This window comes from Sceloporus occidentalis, unplaced genomic scaffold (genome assembly GCF_023333645.1).
Source record: "Sceloporus occidentalis isolate IW3139 unplaced genomic scaffold, rSceOcc1.0.p SCAF_145, whole genome shotgun sequence".
In the NCBI taxonomy this organism is placed as follows: Eukaryota; Metazoa; Chordata; class Lepidosauria; order Squamata; family Phrynosomatidae; genus Sceloporus; species Sceloporus occidentalis.
The window spans coordinates 500,987-521,173 of record NW_028317125.1 but is presented as its reverse complement, the minus strand read 5'-3'; the positions used below and the strand labels follow the sequence as shown (position 1 = coordinate 521,173).

At 41.3% G+C, this 20,187-nt stretch overlaps 1 protein-coding gene across 1 annotated transcript; it reads left to right on the top strand.

Moving 5' to 3' along the window:
* Positions 1-2,296: 2,296 nt before the first annotated feature.
* Positions 2,297-13,650, top strand: LOC149280844 (mitochondrial coenzyme A transporter SLC25A42). Its single transcript, XM_089500027.1, has 7 exons — positions 2,297-2,380; positions 4,534-4,645; positions 5,158-5,183; positions 7,537-7,703; positions 12,039-12,155; positions 12,610-12,761; positions 13,325-13,650. Exons 1-7 carry the CDS (start codon positions 2,297-2,299, stop codon positions 13,648-13,650), a joined length of 984 nt encoding a protein of 327 aa, XP_089356153.1.
* Positions 13,651-20,187: the final 6,537 nt, after the last annotated feature.

The following is a 20,187-nucleotide window of genomic DNA, read 5'->3' as shown; positions in this document are numbered from 1 at the left end:
GGCAGGGGCCCAGCGTTCTAGGGGCTCCATGGTGAATCACATTGGTGCCGGCTAAGGGATTCACCACGAAGCCCCTAAAAAACCCGTAGCGTTTCTATATCGGAGGGGCGAGCAGAGAGGCCACCTCCCCTGGGACGGTCTTCAGGGGACTGCTGAGGCAGCGGCACGATTGTGCTCTCCCCAACCAGCCCTGGTCATCAGGCGCCGCCGTGGGCAGTGTGTGCCCGATGAGCAGGGCTGGTTGGGGAGATCACAATCCAGCCCACCATTAGGGAGCGCAAGGTCTGTCACTTCAGACTTCGGCTTCCTGCTCCCTAATCACTACGCGCCAGGAAAGTTTGCAGAGCACCAGGATATGATGTAACCCCGGCGCTCTGCATCAATAGCCGGCGCATAGTTATGAGGCGCAGAGGCCTGGAGTCACAGACCTCGCAGTTCCATGACAGGATAGAAGATGATGGAGGATGAGAAAAGTAAGAGATGGGGAGAAAGGAATATAAGGTCTGTGCATATGTGTATGTGTGTATGGGCAGTGTGTGTGTGTGTATGGGCAGTGTGTGTACATGTGTGTGTTTGTAAGCTGATGTGTATAGGCAGTGTATGTATTAGCAGTGTGTGTAAGAGAATTATAAGTATTTGTATGTTTGTTAGCTGGTGTGTGTGTGTAAAGGCAGGGTTGTGTAAGGGCAGTGTATGTCTCAAAAGGAGCGTGCTACGGCTCTGGCAAAATGCTCACTCGCTGCCAAATATATCGCGCCCACTGACAGGTGCTATGATAACAAGATTATCAGTGTTGTTCACTTCACTTGTCGGTGGTCATAATGTTATGGCTGATCGGTGTATAGAGGCATGGTTTAAAAAACAAACAAAAAAACCTACTTGTGCTGGAAAAAAAAAACATTATATAATTGGGTTTGGCCAGATTGTTGGCTCATTAATGGCTATAAAGTATCACAACCCCTTTATAGAGTGCCTTTATTTGTGTTACTGGAAATAATGGACGTCATACTAAACACAGCTTACATTTGAAATCCTTTTACCCACCTATTCACTTGTTCTAGCCTATGTCACATGGTAACAAGACCTAATGCCCCTGAATTCCTAAATTCTGTTTCTGTCAAGCACTGCGTCCAGTATCATTTTTTGCAGATATGTTAGGTGATAATCGGGATAGTTGTATAGTTTTTCTTTGCCCAGAACTCGTTTCAAAACTAAGGTGTGTGCAGCTTGTGGCTTCCTAGGCATAGAGAAACGCTATGCAGCCTTGTAATCCTTGCGGAGAAATGTATATTAGTGACATGGCGATTAGTCGCTGCGACTGTTGAGGTCTGGTTAGGGACTGACACCAGGACTTGCGGATCTCTATCCCATGCAATTCTATATCCCAGTCACCACCAGATGAAGCTGGATGATCTCCAATGGAATTATTATTATCTGCATTTGTGCTCTCCATATGGGACACTAGGATCCCATGCAGATCTACCAATAAATAATGCATATTAAATTAATTTGTAAGTGTATTCAACCTTCAACCTGTAAAATCACTTACATTTAAGAAAAGCTGTCACTGCAGAGCTAGCTCTCAGCATGGCGGGGGTGTCATGCACTCCTGTGCCTCCCTTGCAAGATTCCTTGTACATCACTGTGAGCTTTACTCTGGACAGATTAGGTGGACGACTGGCTGGACAAATGGTGACCAGATGGGTTTATGTAAAGGTGGGATAAATCACCTTGCTTCACTGGTAATGGCTCGCGTGGACCACCTCCTACACAAAGCTATGAAAATACATGGAGAGAGGCTACAGGTTACAGTGGAATCACCCAAAATCTTTATAGAATATTGGCTTTTAGGATATATAATTAGGCTATTGTATTTCAATTCTTATTTTACTGAAACATGACCCACATTTTCTGTGCTGCAGTTATAAGATTCAAACATTTTTTAAATGCGGATTGTGGTCACACTTTCTTACAACGCCTATGCGCCCTGGTAACATAATAGATCTAAATTTAAATCATGATCTGCCTGCCAAACATCCAGAGTGATTAAAACCTGTGGTTTAAGGTTTCCCCCTTCATCCACCCGAATATCAGGCTTGAAAGTGATCTGAGCAAAACATCCCACTGTTACTAGAATGGAAAAGAAGTGAGTAGCTTAATGGAAGCAGCAAGTGCTCCTGGGAAATATTACCTGATTAATTGTGTCTAATTTTATGCATGTATTTTATCTCATCCACAGGGGTGATTTTTTTTAAATTATTTTTTTTAAAACCTCAGCTGGCTGAAGAGGCGTGGTATGGATAATGGTATTAAAGGAAGCCAAGTGGGTCTAAATAAAAATGGTGCACACACGATCCTGCCTACGGCTGTGGTATCAGAGGTAAGGCAAACTAGGAAAAAATATGTTGTCGGTGTTAACATGAATATATACAGAGGCAAGAAAACGTAAGTGAACCTTTTGAAATTACCTGTTTTTCTTCAGTAATTTCTTTGTGAAATGTGATCTGATCTACATCTAAGTCACAAGAATAGACAAACACAATGTGCTTAAGCTAATAACACACAAACAATGATAATATATCACATCTTTGTTGAACACACCCATTGAACATTCACAGAGCTGGTGGAAAAAGTAAGAACCCTTGGATTTATTAACTGGTTGAACCTCATTTGGCAGCAGTAACCTCAAACAAACCGGCTCGGTAGCTGATGATCAGGCCTGCACAACGTTCAGGAGGAATTTTAGACCATTCTTCCTTACAGAACTGTTTAAGCTCAGCCATATTCCTAGGTTGTCTGGTGTGAACTGCTCTCTTGAGGTCGTTCCACGGCATAAAGTCTGGGCTCTGACTGGGCCACTGCAAAATATGTTGTGTTTATTTTAACCATTCTCTAGCAGAATTACTTTGATCTTTAAGGTCATTGTCCTGATGTATTACACAACTTCTACTGAGCTTCAGTTGGCGGAGAGCCACCCTGACGTTATCCTGTATGATAAACTTGGGAATTCATTGTCCCCTCAATGATGGCAAGCTATCCAGGCCTTGAGATAGTAAATAATGATGCTCCCTCCACCATACATTGGGATGATGTTTTCATGTTGGTCTGCGGTGCCCTTTTAATGACATGCATAGTGCTGTGTGTTCTTCCAGAACAATCCAACATTAGTTTCATCAGTCCACAAAACATTTTCCCAATAGCATTGTGAAGTGTCAGTGTGCTCTTTGGCGAACTTCAGGGAAACAACGATGTTAATTGTAGAGCAGTGGCTTTCTCCGTGGTGTCTGCCATGGACTAGATGCCTGTTCAATGTTTTGCATATGGTAGACTCATGAACGGAGATGTTAACCGGTTCCAATGATTCCTTCAAGGCTTTACCAGTTACTCTAGGGTTTTTACCATACTGTGCATTCTGCGTTGTGCCCTTGCAATCATCTTGGCTGGGCGCCCATTTCTAGAGAGAGTCCCCAGTACTAACTAACCTCCAATTGCAAACAATTTGTCTGTGGACTGATTGTATATCTTCTGAGATTTTTTTGTGAGGCATGGATTACATCCGCAGATGCTTTTTGAGACCACACATCCAATACCGTTTCATTAATTGTACTCCAGGTTTGCTAACTCCTGACTCAAATTAGCTTTTGTTGAACTGATTAGCTTAGGGGGTTCACCTATTTTTTCCAACCCACACTGTGAATGTTTAAACAATGTATTCATTACAGACAAGCACAATACAGCAATTTGTGTTTTTAGCTCAGATTGTATTGTTACCAGAGTTGACTTTTTTTCTTGCCACTGTACATATATACACCAATAAATGAGACAGCATTCCTTTTGAAAATAAGATATAGCTCATCCTTTTGTTACTAAGTTTCAATATAATTAAGGATTCTTGTCATTTTTCTTCTTGGACTAACAGTAGAGGTACTTCATTTGAAACCGTATGAATGGCTGAATATCAGTCAGAACTACAGGCCTGAGGGCAAAATGCTATGAAATTGCTAGTGAAACATGCTTGGACCTACAGCCTTGGGGGCAGTGATAATACCCTTCATATGGGAATAAAGACAAAGTCAACCAAGCATGCAGAGGTCGTTTCTAGGAATGTCCACACACCCACCCATTCTCCATAGTTTTGTCCCATTTGATGTTTATCATTATTACTGCAGGCCTTATGGCAGTCATAATGGTATGCTTTATCTGCAAGGGATGGAGTGTGGGTCACACATGTTACAGTCGGGGTCATTTGCAGAAATGGATGTAGGGTGATTTAGGTTTCTCTAGTACAAGTCTTGCAGACCAAAATGGAAAGTTTCACAGAAAGCAACCCCCCAATGCTTCCAATATTGGGCGTCACACAATGTGACCTCGCACAACAACACCAAAAAATCTTTGAGGCCTAGTAGAAATCCCAGCCATTGCTGCTTACAATTACACTCACTTAGATTGCCAGTTATGCAGATTGAGGTTAGCTCAAAGTTGCTTAATTACCATGTTTACTTAAAATTAATATTTCTTTTTTTTTTCTGCAAGGGGCATAAAAATGCCAACAGTATTCTCAACTCGCTGATGTCTGGAGCGCTGGCTGGAGCAGTGGCCAAAACTGCTGTTGCCCCCTTGGATAGAACCAAAATCATTTTCCAAGGTAGGTCCCTTGGCCATAAACACCTATAGAGAAGCCTTCTCAGGACTCTGAACTACCCCTTCAAAAATCATTAAATTATACAAAGATTTTTTACAAAAGGGTGATGGAAAGATCCTTAGGGTTACACAGTCTGAAACAAACCCCTTTCCCTTTTTTCTGATTTAATTGTATCTGACAATCCCAGCTGGTGCTTTTCTCACTTGGCATATCAGAGGTGAAATCCCTGCTTGAATTCAGGTAACCTATTTCAGAATTTCTTTACCTCATGACTACATTTTATAAGAGACCATTGTTAGAACCATTATCAAACTACAGTAGAAATGCTTGTGATGGACTATTAAAGGGTTAGTATTGGAAGACCCTTAGGTCAGCTCGTTCCTTGAAGCGTAAGATCTTGATAGTGTCTATTTAACAGACAAAATAGTGTTTTAGGTGCATTTCCAGTAATGGCATGTATTGAACATATATATGATATATGATAACAATTCTTTCTTCTCCATGTTTCCCAACAGTGTCTTCAAACAGATTTTCAGCTAAGGTGAGACTACCATTACCTGCCGTGCATGAAAAAAAAAAATATATTTCAAAGACATGATATCCACTGCAGTTAGATAAATGACGTAATCTGGTAAAAATTGGGAGTTTAACCCAGTTTCTATAATGGCTTATAATTTCATATTGTGCAATACATTCCTTCATATTGCCCATGTTATTAATGAATATATCATATGAAAAATGGGCAGACTAGATGGGCCGTCAAATGTTTCTATTGCTCTGTAGTTCCCCATATTGTTCCAGTAGCTCTTGTGGCTCCTTGTCATCTTTCTCATCAACTCTACCTGTTGAGTTTAGAATGTATGTGACCTTAAATGATACTAGATGATAGATTGTATATAGTAATGGACAAAATAGTAAGTTGTTTTTTTAGGGCTGCAACAACTAATTGATAAAATCGATAATTGATAATGAAAATCGTTGACAACGATTTTCATTATCGATTAGTCAAATCGATTTTTATCGATTATAAAAAGAGGTTTTTTCAGAGCAAATGCTCTGAAAAACTCCTCTTCTTATATAATCCGACCTCAAACAGAGATAGAATTATAACACTAGAATCCAGATCCCCCGCAATGCTGCAGGGGACCTGGATTCCCCTCACTGTCGGCCTGTGGGTGTCCGTGCGATGCGCACAGACAACTTCCGTCTCTCCCCTCCACTTCCGCTGGGGCTTCTACGATGCAGTGGCAGCATCACATGATGTAGAAGCCCCAGCGGAAGTGAAGGGGAGTAACGGAGGCTGTCTGTGCACATCGTGCAGACCCCCACCGGCTGACAGAGAATCGAGGTCTCCTGCAGAGGATCATCTTTTCTGTCAGCTGGTGGGGGTCTGCACGATGTGCACAGACAGCCTCCGTTACTGCCCTTCACTTACGCTGAGGCTTCTATGAAGCTCCAGTGAAAGTGCCTGTCAGCAACGGAGGCTCACAAAACACCAGGGAGTTGGGAGAGAGGCAGAGGGGGGAGGAGGCAGAGTGGTGTGTGGGAAGGGGGGAGGAGGCAGAGTGGTGTATGGGGAGGGGGGAGGAGGCAGAGTGGTATATGGGGAGGGGGGGAGGAGGCAGAGTGGTGTATGGGGAGGGGGGAGGAGGCAGAGTGGTATATGGGGAGGGGGGGAGGAGGCAGAGTGGTGTATGGGGAGGGGGGGAGGCAGAGTGGCATATCTGGGGGAGTTAGAGTGGTGTATAGGGGGAGGTAGAGTGGTGTATGGGGGTTATAATGAATTTCAGAGTGGCATAACTGGGGGAGGCAGAGTGGTGAATCACGGAGTATAATGAATTTCAGGGTGGTGCAGGGCATTTATGGGGGGCGGAGGGGCATATCAGGGTGCACAGTGGCATATAGGGAGGTATAAGGCATAAATGGGGGCGAGTGGCATATTGGAAGTTATAAGGCACATAGGGGGTATAAGGCATATCAGGGGGGCATAAGACATATCTGGGGGTAAAAGGTATATCGGGGGGTTCAGTTGCATATAAGGTGTATAAGTCATATCGGGGGCACAGTGGCATATCAGGGGGCACAGTGGAATCTCTGGCATATAGGAGGTATAAGGCATAATATTTACTAATAAGTTTGTATTAAAACCTAGTTTGAGAAACACTGTGTTTGGGTTCTTGTAGCTTTTATTATTATTATGTCAGTAAAATAAGAAGGTGAATAGAGAGAGAGGCCATTGCGATAAAGAGATGAAAGTGTAAATTGTACGTTTTTTTATTACATTATTTTAAATGAAAAAAAATGCATTTTTTTTATCCGATTAATTGAAAAAATAATCGGCCAACTAATCGATTATTAACCCCTTAATGACAAAGCCCGTACATGTACGGGCTCAAAATACATTGTTTTAATGGGTTTAGGGACCGCCCATTGTCCTTAAGGGGTTAAAATAATCGTTAGTTGCAGCCCTATTGTTTTTTTTACCGATCTGTTGCAAGCCTCAAAACATCCTTTGGTTCTCTGTCTCAAAACATCCTCCTTTTTCATCCTGGGAAGTCCCCCTAAAATGATGGAAAGCTTTTGTATTTTATGTTTTATCCGTACAAGCCTTTGCTGTCATTGTTATTGTGTCCAAAGTGTAAATGACTTCTTCACCCCATGAGTCCAAGGGTTTGGCTTTATGGATGAGTAATGCTAGTAGCCTTCTTAGGGACTGCACCTGGCAAGTGTTGTTGCTGTTGTGAAACTATATAACTTAAAAGCAATTGTAGATTAGTATTGTACTGTTGTTGTTTGTTTTTATTGGGGGGGGGGTATTTTTTTATATGTTTCCTTACTGAAATGTTTCTCTTTTTCTCCCCTTTCCCTTATGATTCTGTTGTGTTTTTTGGCAGGAAGCCTATAAGCTGATCTATCGCACTTACCTGAATGAGGGACTACTGAGTCTTTGGAGAGGTAACTCTGCCACCATGGTGCGTGTTATCCCGTATGCTGCCATACAGTTCTGTGCTCATGAGCAGTACAAGAAGCTGCTTGGAAGCTATTACGGCTTCCAGGGAAAGTAAGTGATTCTTTACTGTGTTAACGCTGCCCTCCGCCACCTCTGCTGGAACAGTGTTGCATTTACCCCCACTCGCTCTCTGTCTCGCTTTTTTATATTTAAAAAAATAATAATTCCACCTCAGCGCAAACTTGGTTAGCCCATGGACCTTCCAGCTGCTCAGGGTTATGGGAGATAACAATCAAATAAGTAAAGGCCGCTTAACTCTGCTGGCATCCTACCAAAACCTCATCTTTCTGAGATGTGCATTGCTTCTTGTTTAAAAAAGTGATTCTGGCACAAACTTTATCAGCTCAGCAAATAATGGTATGGTCCAATCAGTTGGGTTGTTAGATTGGTTGTGCTGCTGATAAGGACTTTGTGCATTCGTTTTTATGCATCACCCCCAAGGAGCTTGTGCAGTTTGTTTGCATCTCTCTTGGTAGCGGGAATATCTTTCTTTGATTTGTTTCCCTTATCAAATGCTAATGTTGAAAACAGGCATGAATGAAACCATGGGTGTAGCGCAGAAAGGTTGTACTGACCTGTAACATTGTGTGTTTAATAGTAACTCTTTCCCTCCTGGTTGGTGACTTTTTATGTATGTTCTGGTATACCTTGTAAAATTCCAGGCCAGAAAAAAATCAGAATGTGCAGAATGTTTGGCATTGTGTAATATTCTTTAGTGACCTGTATTTAAAATGAATATGTGACCTTTCCCAAAATCTTAGTTTTGCAGTTTGGTATAGTAATGACACTTATTTAATGGTTAGGTATGGGTGAAAACTTTATCAACAGCTCATACTTTTATCTAGGGAAATGTTTTGTACCCTAGACAATGTAAGCAGTTCATAAATGCTTAGTTAAAGGCAAACCACGTATCACATGATGCAATGGTATGAATAGAAAAGGCATGAAAATGTGTTTTTCCTGATTATATCCCTGTATACGCTGTATACGCAGCACCAAATAAGCTAAGCAATGAAAAAGATCTGACCCCCACTTAGTAAACATAGTAATATGAATATATATATAATATATATATAATACATTTACACACATACATACATACATGCAATCATGGCCAAAAGTTTTTAGAATGACACAAGTATTGGTCTTCACAAAGTATGCTGTTTCAGTGTTCTTAGATATTTTTGTCAGATGTTACTATGGTATAGAGAAGTATAATTACAAGCATTTCATAAGTGTTAAAGGCTTTTATTGACAATTACATTAAGATTATGCAAAGATTCAATATTTGCAGTGTTGGTCTTTCTTTTTCAAGACCTCTGCAATCTGCCCTGGCATGATGTCAATTAACTGACTGATGGCAGCCCATTCTTGCATAGCCAGTGCTTGGAGTTTGTCAGAATTTGTGGGTTTTTGTTTGTCCGCCTGCCTGAGTCTGGGGAGTTTGCTGGCCGTGGACCCAAAATTTTGATGTGGCCCCGAGCCACTTAGTTATCACTTTTGCCTTATGGTGGGATGCTCCATCATGCTGGAAGAGGCATTGTTCGTCACCAAACTGTTCTTGGATGATTGGGAGAAGTTGCACTTGAAGGATGTGTTGGTACCATTCTTTATTCATGGCTGTGTTCTTAGGCAAAATTGTGAGTGAGCCCACTCCCTTGGCTGAGAAGCAACCCCACACATGAATGGTCTCAGGATGCTTTACTGTTGGCATGACACAGGACTGATGGTGGTGCTTACCTTCTCTTCTTTGGATAAGCTTTTTTCCGGATGCGCCAAACAATCAGAAAGTGGATTCATCAGAGAAACCTGTAGGACCGCAATATCCTTGCCTGTGAAGCCCTTTTTGTGCAAAGCAATGATGACGGCACGTGTTTCCTTGCAGGTAACTATGGTTAACAGAGGAAGAACAATGATTTCAAGCTCCACCCTCCTTTTAAAGCATCCAGTCTGTTATTCTAACGCAATCATCGTAACAGAGTGATCTCCAGCCTTGTCCACGTCTCACCTGTGAACACTCTCACCTGTGTTTGCTGGTCCTTTTGGGGCAGGGCTGAAATGCAGTGGAAATGTTTTTGTGGGATGAAGTTCATTTTCATGGCAAAGAGAATTGCAATTCATCTGCTCACTCTTAATAACATTCTGGAGTATATGCAAATTGCCATCATCTAAACTGAGGCAGCAGACGTTTTGTGTCATTCTCAAAACGTTTGGCCACGACATATATACACACACAGTTGTAAATTCATGGTTTGTTCATGCAGCTTATGGTGGCCAAAAATTGCAAGGTAGACACCTTTGTAGGTTGCTGACCCTCATCATAATTGTGACAAAGGGTTATGGGAGTTGTACTTCACAAGTGTGTGGTTTACAATCAGATTATTACATTTTTTTATTTAAAACCACAAACAATAACAAGCTGGTACAAAAAGAGAAGAGGGCCCTGATCTTGCTTTCTAGTCGGTTAAGGGGGGAGTGAAACAGTAGGAGAGGACAGTTTGGACGAGGATGAGTTGATTGAGTCTGGATGAGACTGTTATGAGGAAAGGTTGTACACTCCTTGAAAGAGGTGGGTTTTCAGAGAGCTTTTAAAATTTGCATATGAGGGAGAAAATCTGACTGAACTGGGAAGAGAATTCCAGAAAACGGATACAGCACGTATGAAATGCTGGAGTGGGAAGAGGTAAAGATGGTAGAAGAGAACCCCACCTAGTATTAAAATATTTAAGGGAGGCTTTGGTAGGTTGATGGGCACCTGCCTTTTCAGAGCCCAGGCAGAATATCAGATGATTTTCCCTGCACGTAGGCAACCTGATCCGACTATAATTTTTTTTGTTTTTTTTTTATTAGTTAAGGTGGAAACCAGCAGCTAAACTGAGACACCATTCCCATGCATCGATATTATTATTTTAAGTGAAATATTTATTTCCACTTTGAGATAATTAACAATGTCATAACTTTTTTTGTTAATCTTAGACAGCTGCAGAAAAAAAGGAAAAATGTGACATTCACATTCAGGAAAGATCACAATTTATGTAACGTTACAAGAACAAAAGTATTTTGATGGTTATAAATTCCTAAATTGATGCCTCAGATTGCATTTTGCAACATTTAGTTAATGTCTATTAATGGTGGTGAGAAAGAGAGGTTCTGCAGGGAGAGGGTTTTGTGGAAACTGGCCTCGGATACCTCATCCTACCATGAAGACTAATTATTCCATTAATGCAGGGCCAACTGCTCTCAGGAGAAACTTACTGGAGTTGGCCCTGTCTAATGCACAGTTAATATTGTGAGATTTAATGTTTCTTCTTACCTCTAGTTAAAGACAAGTGTACCATTGTACTAGAGCACTGCATCTTGCTGGTGTTGCAGGCGGGAGCGGCCGGTCAGGCACTGTACCTGCGGGTCCCGGTAATCCAGCGCAGTCCCGCAAGGCTGCGTTCTCGTTGCTCCCTCACAGCGCGTCTTTTCTTGCTCCGCCCAGGAACACAGCGGAGTAACGTGATGTGACGTCACTTCCCGTGACTCCGCCTTGTTCCTTGGCGGAGCAAGAGAAGACGCGCTGTGAGGGAGCAACGAGAAGGCAGCCTTACGGGACTACGTGGGATATCTGCAGTTCAGGTTAGGAGGTGGGCGTGATTGGCCACATTTGTGGCGGGAGCGGGCGGGATTGGACAAAAAATCAGCGGGATTAAAAAAGCAGTCCCGTGCAGGGCTCTACATTGTACCATTGTTGTATGGAAAACTTCTTGCCTTCAGACATTACAGATGGTTTCTTTAGAAGGGCAATGGGCACACTCCTCATCTGTTGTCTCCCTCATTATTTGTAAATGGTAAAATTCTGTTCCATACTATTTAATATTTGTCCAACCATGCACCATGAGACTTGTGAATTCACTTCTATTTATACTCCAAGTTGTACCACAGCTCAATTTCATTGAAGAGTAGCATTTTATGTACCTTGTGTGTTATTGGGACCAAAGCTTTGAATGCATTTACATTTCTTTTTATCAGTCTCTTTATCTTGTACACCTCTTGCTTTTCCTTTTATTATTTACCCATTTTTATCACATGTATCATCTTTTCCTGGCATATGGCTACGAAACATCACCTTGTACTCAATATGCAAAGGCCCGACAGTCAAAAGCAATATGGAAATGTTTATCTTTTCCCCGGGAACCCATTTTATGTTCATTTTGTCTGGAGATCTCCACTAATTCTGCATGAGCTCACTGTGGGTTTTATTCATTTTGGGTTTCTTGTAAGATCCTTTGCTCAATTTTACGGTAGTAGATTTGAGCATAGATCAACATATTACAAAGCCCAAGGTATGGATCAAACGGTGGATGTCTTTGTAAAACTCCATCATTTCTTACTCTCCTGCAGTGCCTTGACGCCCATTCCGCGCCTCGTTGCGGGATCTCTTGCGGGTATGACGGCTGCAATGCTAACCTACCCTCTTGACCTCGTTCGTGCAAGAATGGCTGTAACACCAAAAGAGATGTAAGTTAATCACCCACGCCATACGGTGGGCCCTAACTTTTCCCATTTATAATGATGTCACGATGTGACACTACCTAATGAGGCATGTTTGATTTTAGCCATCTTTTATATCCTGGAATGATAAACCAATAAGAAAAACAAAACCAAGAAAAAACAATAATAAATAATCATACAAAACTGCCTATGTGTAAAATTGGGTAAGAAACTCACAATGCAATAGTTTTGTGGATAGTCACATAAAATCATTGAAGAGTAGCATGTTATGTATCTTGTGTGTTAATTTAGATTTTGGGGTAACTATTAAACTTACCTACTCCAGCAGATGTCTTTTAACACTTAAATGGTAAATTCTACAGAAAGAGTTAATGAGGTCCAACGCAGTTTCAGTGCAGCTAATTGTGGGGAAGATTGTCCAAAATGCTCACTTTCATTTATTTTGCTTCGCCCGTAACAGGTATAGTAACATAATTCACGTGTTTATGCGTATGTCAAGAGAGGAGGGCTTGAAAACGTTGTACAGAGGATTCAACCCAACCATACTCGGCGTCATCCCTTATGCAGGAATTAGCTTCTTCACATATGAGACGCTGAAAAAGCTACATGCAGGTACAAAATCTAGATCATACAATACAGGTCGTGATTTATTTATCGCCACAGAAAAATATCAAGCCGTGTATCTGTAGACACCACAGTGAACAATACAATAGGTCTTGTTTATATATAGACATTATGGTGCAAAATGCTGAATATGGACCCGTCACCATGGAAACCAGTGGAAAGTGCCAGCTAATATAGCCCACTTACTCTTTGTGCACATGTCCTCCCCTTTACTTCATCAGGAATGGACTGGCGATGCAAAAACAGCCCATGCACACGCAGGTGCACACTAAAGCACTGAGGGGGACCATCGATGGCCAGTCTTGGTCTGCCCCTCACTGCACTGTCCAGCCTCCACACACGCTACGCATTTTGGGGATATATGGTCTGTCCCTTTCCACATTAAAATTGATTTCTCTTTTCCTCAAAACGCTAATTTTGGTATTTGCCATATACATGACCACCATAGATTCTATTTTGATATATTGCATATTATTATGTTACATATATAATTATAAGGATTGATGGATTCACAATTTGCTGATGAATGTAATGTATTGTTATTACCCCAGAGAACAGTGGAAGAATCCAGCCGTACCCTTTTGAGCGACTACTGTTTGGTGCCTGTGCTGGACTACTGGGTCAGTCAGCTTCCTACCCCTTGGACGTAGTGAGGCGACGGATGCAGACGGCCGGGGTCACTGGTCACACATACGGCACGATTCTTAGCACTATGCGGGAGATAGTTACTGAAGAAGGGATTGTCCGAGGGCTCTACAAAGGGCTTAGCATGAACTGGGTAAAGGGTCCAGTGGCTGTTGGTATCAGCTTCACCACCTTCGACTTAACCCAGATTCTCCTGAAAAAGCTGCAGCGACTGTCAGAAACCCAGAGGTAGGGTGTGTGAGTTGAGAAGATTACCCCGTTTAGCCCTTTGTTACGTTTGCCTACCCTGAAGGACAAATGCTGCCCTCTCATTATCCTGGAAAAAAAATAACTGGTGCTTGTTTATGTCACTCAAAACACAATGGCTTTGTGACAACAGGCCAACACGCCACCAGTTACTTAACATGGCCAAAACCTAGGATAACAGATCCAACAGGTAACAGATGTTGGAAATTATGGATCAACTAAAGTGTTTAGTTAGAGTTGGTCATGCTATGGTGAATTCGGCATGGTCAACTTCAGCTTTCCTCCTTGAACAAAGTCTTCGTAACCACCGTACAGCAAACCATCAAAGCACCCCCCTCCCCGGAGCTGCTCTATCCCATCAACCTCTCCTTATGCGGTTTGGTATTTCTGTGTAATGATAAAATTGGGCTTTTTGGAAAGATCTGAAGCATTTTGGGCTCTCGTATTCATCCTTGGGTATTGTCTGGAACAGCACAAGCCAAATCCATAATTTTTTTTTTTATTATTATTTTTTTTAACCAGTGTTTTATGCCAGTGTGTGAAAGTTTTGCCATGATATGCGCTTAGAGTTTGTGTAACAAGATTAAAGTTTATCTTTCAAAACTTGAGTTAGGCCTTTCAGCAGCAGAACAGCTTGTAGTTCCAGTTTGCAGCTCTATTTAACTCTAAGATGCACACAGTAGTAACTGGATCTAAATTCTAAAGCACGTGCACAAAGTGCAGATGGTATGCATTGACCTTTACACATCCATATATTTGCACTATACATAGCCATATACTGGAAATGTTTATTTTATTCAGTGGTCAAGATAGGACCAGTTCATGGAATTTCAGTATTATCACTTTGCTGTGAATTCTACATGTAATGATGTGTGGTTTTGTTTGTTCGTTTGTCACACTTTAAGCTGTATAGTGAAAAGCTAACTTGATTGTTTTTACGTATATAGTGACTTACTATGTGCTGTTTCTTATTGTGTTGTTATTTTTAAGGGCTATAAGTGTAACTGTAATCTGCCAAAATGAAAATCAAGTGTAATGAAATGCATCTCTTCACTAGGGTAGACAAATGTGTAAGGAATGCTGGAGAAGCAACCACTGAAGCCAACCAATATTTTTAGGACTTATTAAAGGGTTATATTTGAGTTCTGTATTGAACAGTAAATAATGTACAATAATTACAACTTTGAGAACCATAGCTAAATAGCTATCCAGTTGTTAGAAATTATGAATCCTTGTTTAAGCATATCCTACTAAAACTAGTTTGTCCACTTGTGGTGGGTCATGGTCTGGGCTGGCCCAAGGCAAAATGCCGCCTGGGGCGAATTTTAAAATGCCCCCCCCCCCATTATCTACCCTCCCTCCCTATTATCTACCCTCCCTCCCTCCCTATTATCTACCCTCCCTCCCTCCCTATTATCTACCCTTATCTACCCCCCCCCCCCCCTTCTACTTACCTTTCAGCAGTCCTGTGGCGAGTCTCCCTGTTCGGTCTCGGTGCCGGCTTGTAATGCTGAGCGCTGGAAATGAGGTAATCTTCCTGCACTCAGCATTACAAGCCGGCACCGAGACCGAACAGGGAGACTCCCCGCAGAGGAGAGAGAGGGCCCCTTTCTCTCTCTTTCGCTTTAAAAAAAAAAGTGCCGCCTGGAGCGGTTGCCCCACTCGGCTCCATTGTCGGGCCGGCCCTGGTCATCGTACAAAAGTCTACACAAGCCAACAATAGCACAGGGGGCACGTGAATTCGGGTAAATTCAAAGGGGTTAGATGCACAGGGGGCACGTGAGATGCTAAGCAGTCTAAAGCGTTTGAAACTGCTGCTTTAAATATAAAATATATTTTCTCTCTGATAGCTATTTTACTATATAAAGAGTACTAAGAGAGCTATCGCTCATGTTCCGTGTATGCTGATCGCAGAAACGGATCTGTTAGTTCTATTATGAGAGTAATAACAGAGATCTTAAGATATTCTCTATCTCCACCTTATAAGCTGCTTTTCGCTGTGACCTCAAGATTTATAACAAATATATATATGTACATTTATATATATTCTTATTGCTTCAGTCAGCACACAGTAGACACTTCTAGTGTCAAGGAGTCGGGCTACAAACTCACACAATATACACTGCTGTGTATTTCGGGTAGGACACAAGCACATATTACTGAACAATGCATGGCCGTCTTACCTTCGCACTTTGATGTTCTCCATCGCCACGCATTATATACACGCTGCATTACAAGTCTCTGCTGTTGAAAAGCTGAAATGTATTTTTTTATTTTTAACGGAATAAGCTTTTTGTCTTGTGTTCTGCTGTGTTGCAGTGGCAGCACTTTTGGTAAATATGTTTATAAATATATAGATATATATATATTTTAAATATCTGTGCCAAGAGACTGTACATTAAATAAAAGAGAAAAAAATATTGTGCAATCTTTGTTTTTATTCATTGTATGACAGATGTATCCTATAGAATCACACTTGATGACTCAGTCGATTGCCAGATCCTGGTGCTTGCACACACAACAAAAAAAATCTCACATCCTCCCATTCTTCACCCAAGATTCTCTCCTCTGTAATCTATCCCGGATCTAGATCTACCTAGATCTTACCTGCCACTAATACAAACCCCACGCTATCTCTCCCCCTTCTCCATACCTTATGTTTGTTTTTACCCCGTTCCCTCTAGATTGTAAGCTTCTGAGCAGCTTTACCTAATGCACTGGTTTGTCTTTGTCAATTCTAGTTTTTAAACATGTGTAAAGCCAAAATATCAAATAATGTATTTAGATGTTGACATTCATCTAATAGCAAGAGTACTGTGGCCTAATTCTGTTGTATTACATCATTGACGGGACTGATTAAATTTTGGACCGTATTGTAATAGCAAGTTAATGTTACCGATTCTTATGTATAAGGCTAGGTTTCCACTTGGTTTTTTTTAGCTAAAAACGCCCATAAAACGCCAATAGCGCCACCTGGCGTTTTTTTAGTGAAAAAACGCAGCAGCCAGATGTTAGCTGTTCTTCAATAGGAAATCGCAGAATGCCATATCCACTTGGCGTTTTTTTGTTTGGCGTTTTTTCAGTCCTCTTTGGCGTTTTTCTGCTTTTTTGGGCTCTGTGGCAGTTTTTCAAAATCGCCGCATGTTGACACTCTGGCGTTTTTTGCAAGGAAATCTTGGCGTTTTTCTCCAATAGAAGTCTATGGGAGAGAAAAAACGCCATGAAAAAGCCATGTGGGTTTATTGCCTTGGCGTTTTTTATGGCGTTTTTTCCACAGTTACAATGCAGAGGATGGACCCAGTATCTGTGTGTCCTACGAGAAATAGGCTGGAAACAAACAGTTTCACACAAAACAAAGTTCATATTGAATTCTACACCATTTGGAACAAACATGCCATTACAAACAAACATACGCGACACATCAACTGGATCCTGCGTGCCAAAAGCAACAGCAAACAATTTGCACCATCATTTGGGGCCAATCTTCCTAGAGGAGCAGACATTCGGAATAAAGCAGGCCTTACAAACCACAGAAAAGTGACAAAAGGGTCCGCCGGGGCGTTTAAGTAGAACTCTACCAAGTAAATGACATCAGGGGGCAGATACTTGCCATTTATCCTAATCCCTTTTAGCTGGGTGAAACTTCTAACTTGTAAAGGCTGGAAAAACTGCCTAAGGTCAAAAAAAGCAATTTCCACAGAAAGGCTAAAACGCCAGACAAAACTCCAGAAAAAAACGCCAAAACGCAGGAGAATGCAGTGGCAGTTTTCTTGGCGTTTTTCATCAAGAAAAAAAACGCAGGACAAAAACCCAAGTGGAAACCTAGCCTTAGGATAGTTTTTAGTAGAAGGCCAGATTTTTGTACTATTGATAAGGGAGATAAACATTACGTTTTACTAAAACAATAATGTTGACTTGTAAACAGGACAGGTATTTGATGGCTTAATAGGAGTTTGTGTCAGCCACCAAAGATTTCATTGCAGTATTCTGGATGGCCACATGAGGGCGCTGTTATATTTTACTTAATGTTTTGCTGATACAATACAAATCTCACACCTTTTGACATTATTATTATACTTTATGAAGCGCAGACAGATTCCGCAGCCCTGTACAAAGATACAAATGTTACAGACAACGACAAGTACAATACAGCAATTACCATGCAGATACAAGAGGAATGAAGGGCCCTGTTCCCGCAGGAACTTAATATCTTATATTACCACTAAAACCAATGAAAAATAACCACATCCAAATTATATTTTAACCGTAATTTTAAAATCGGCGATGAATGAAACCATTATTCTTAAAGTAAAATTTTATAACAAAAATATATTCATTCTTTTTTGTCTGCGTTTAGTATTTTAACATGGATGGTGATTTTTGTTGACGGACAGAATCGGTTAAAGACAAACAATTTTGCTTTAGTGTTTGAATCCCTGGACAATTAATAAAAATCCTGACATTAATCTGTAATGGGGCTCAGGCGTCCTGCCTCTAGGCCCTGTGTTTGTAAGTGTAAATAGTAGGCACCCCCCTCTCATTAGATAGGCTCCCATTATGGCTGCGTGTGAACATGGCTGAGAAGTGTCCTACACGCCCTGTCCAAGCCTAGGGGGTCACGTCTGGGTAAGACCCCCTGGGAAACGCCAGACTGCACTTCTGAATATATTACCACCTGAAATGTTCTGCTGATGAATAGATAAATGAAACCCTTTCACTGCCAGTCACCCCAATCTTATAATTTTATAGGGAGATTATATCATTTTCTTCTCCAAATAGCACAGCAGCGCATTTTTTTTTATAAGTGTTTTTATATGTTTTTTGTTTTATAGCTGTATTAACAAACAAAAAAAATCTGCCGGTACTGTTGAACAAAATGTAATCGGAATGATAAATTTCCTAATAATTGGAGGTTTGCGTAAGTGCATGCAGCGTTTTATAAAAAAAAATAAAATAAGAAGAATTTGACGCATCTGCATTTGCTGCTTCTTAATAATTAGCCATGTTAGCGCCTAATGACATGCCAATTGCCATCAAGCATTTCCCAGCGTGTCTGCCCTCTTTGTACTGGTAGGGTCGGATATTAAGCATGCATTGCTGGCAGGGAATTATGGAAATTAATGGCATTCCTGAATCTGTTGTGGGACCAGCTGCTCATGCAGCCCCGATCAATTAAAGCGATGGGAAAGCTTTAATAGAACAGTAGAAGTAGAATGGTGCGTGCTCGGGCACTCACCGTCACTACGTTCAAAAGCTTGGGAAAATAGCAGAGGACATGAGAAGGAAAAATTTAAAGGAACTGCAGCTGGGATCTCTTAATATTTCACCAATAATGAAATTCCCTCGCTACTTAGTACTGACACTGCAGATTAAGCGCATTATCATTTATTAAAGGGGGGGGGGCTGTCCCACTAATTTAATATTGTGATTTATTGCACTTTACTATTTTCCCATGTCAGTATTATAATTTTATTCTGGTTTGAAATATGTGGGAAAATTGCACACAATTAGCGTAAAATGTGTTCCAAGTAAGTTAATACTCCTTTTCTTCGGATATTCGTCATCCGGAACCCCACCCCCCAATTATAGGGTGACTTTTTAGCGTTTGGGTACCAACCTTGCTCATAAATGTGTAAGTAGTGGATCATTTATTAAAACAGAAAAAAGGAAAATGTCTGCAATAAATGAACACAGATATTACTGTTTTCGTATAACCATACTGTCCCTTTAAGGACTGTGACTTTTTACATATTAAATGTACCCATAGTCATACATTTTCATTGGCTGTTTACTAAAGTCATTTCACAGCTAACCTGATTCACCAATAAACATTATGGTTGTTAGATGGCAAACACAGGTCTCACAACTCTCGTATAGCCCATTAAAAGAAATCATACAGCCTGGAGTGGCTTAACAATGGGACAAAAGGATCAATTACCCCAGAGTCCCTGGTGGCAAGGGGCAAGTTATGTGTTTCCCTGCACGGTATAGTAGGAATACAGTTGTGCGGGGTGGTGTGGGAGCCTGGAAGGTGGGTGAGGTAGGTGCATGGGGGTCCTCTCTTGCCGCAGGGGTATTTGCAGAGACACCAGCTCCGCTTCTGGAGTATGATCAGTGATGGCAGAATTGGCTTGTACTTCATCTTGTGTGACATGATCCACCAGTAAGAAGCTCTTTTTATAGATGCCATAGTTGTCTGCTGGTAAAGAAAATGCAAGGCTCAGAATTACCGTGTGAGGATCCCCTTGGCAGGAAGCTGCAGTTACGGGAAAACCGATACTGTTTACGTAGGAGATGGAATCTGTCAATGGATTTATTCACTAAAAGGAGATATATGGTTTCAACACCTTGATTTTAATATGCGTTAAGCTTTGCAGGAGGATCTTGCCCTGTATAATGCATATACACTGATCAGCCATAACATTATGACCACTGACAGGTGCATTGAATAACACTGATAATGTTGTTATCATGGCAGCTGTCAGCGGTTGGGATATATTAGGCAGCGAGTGAACATTTTGTC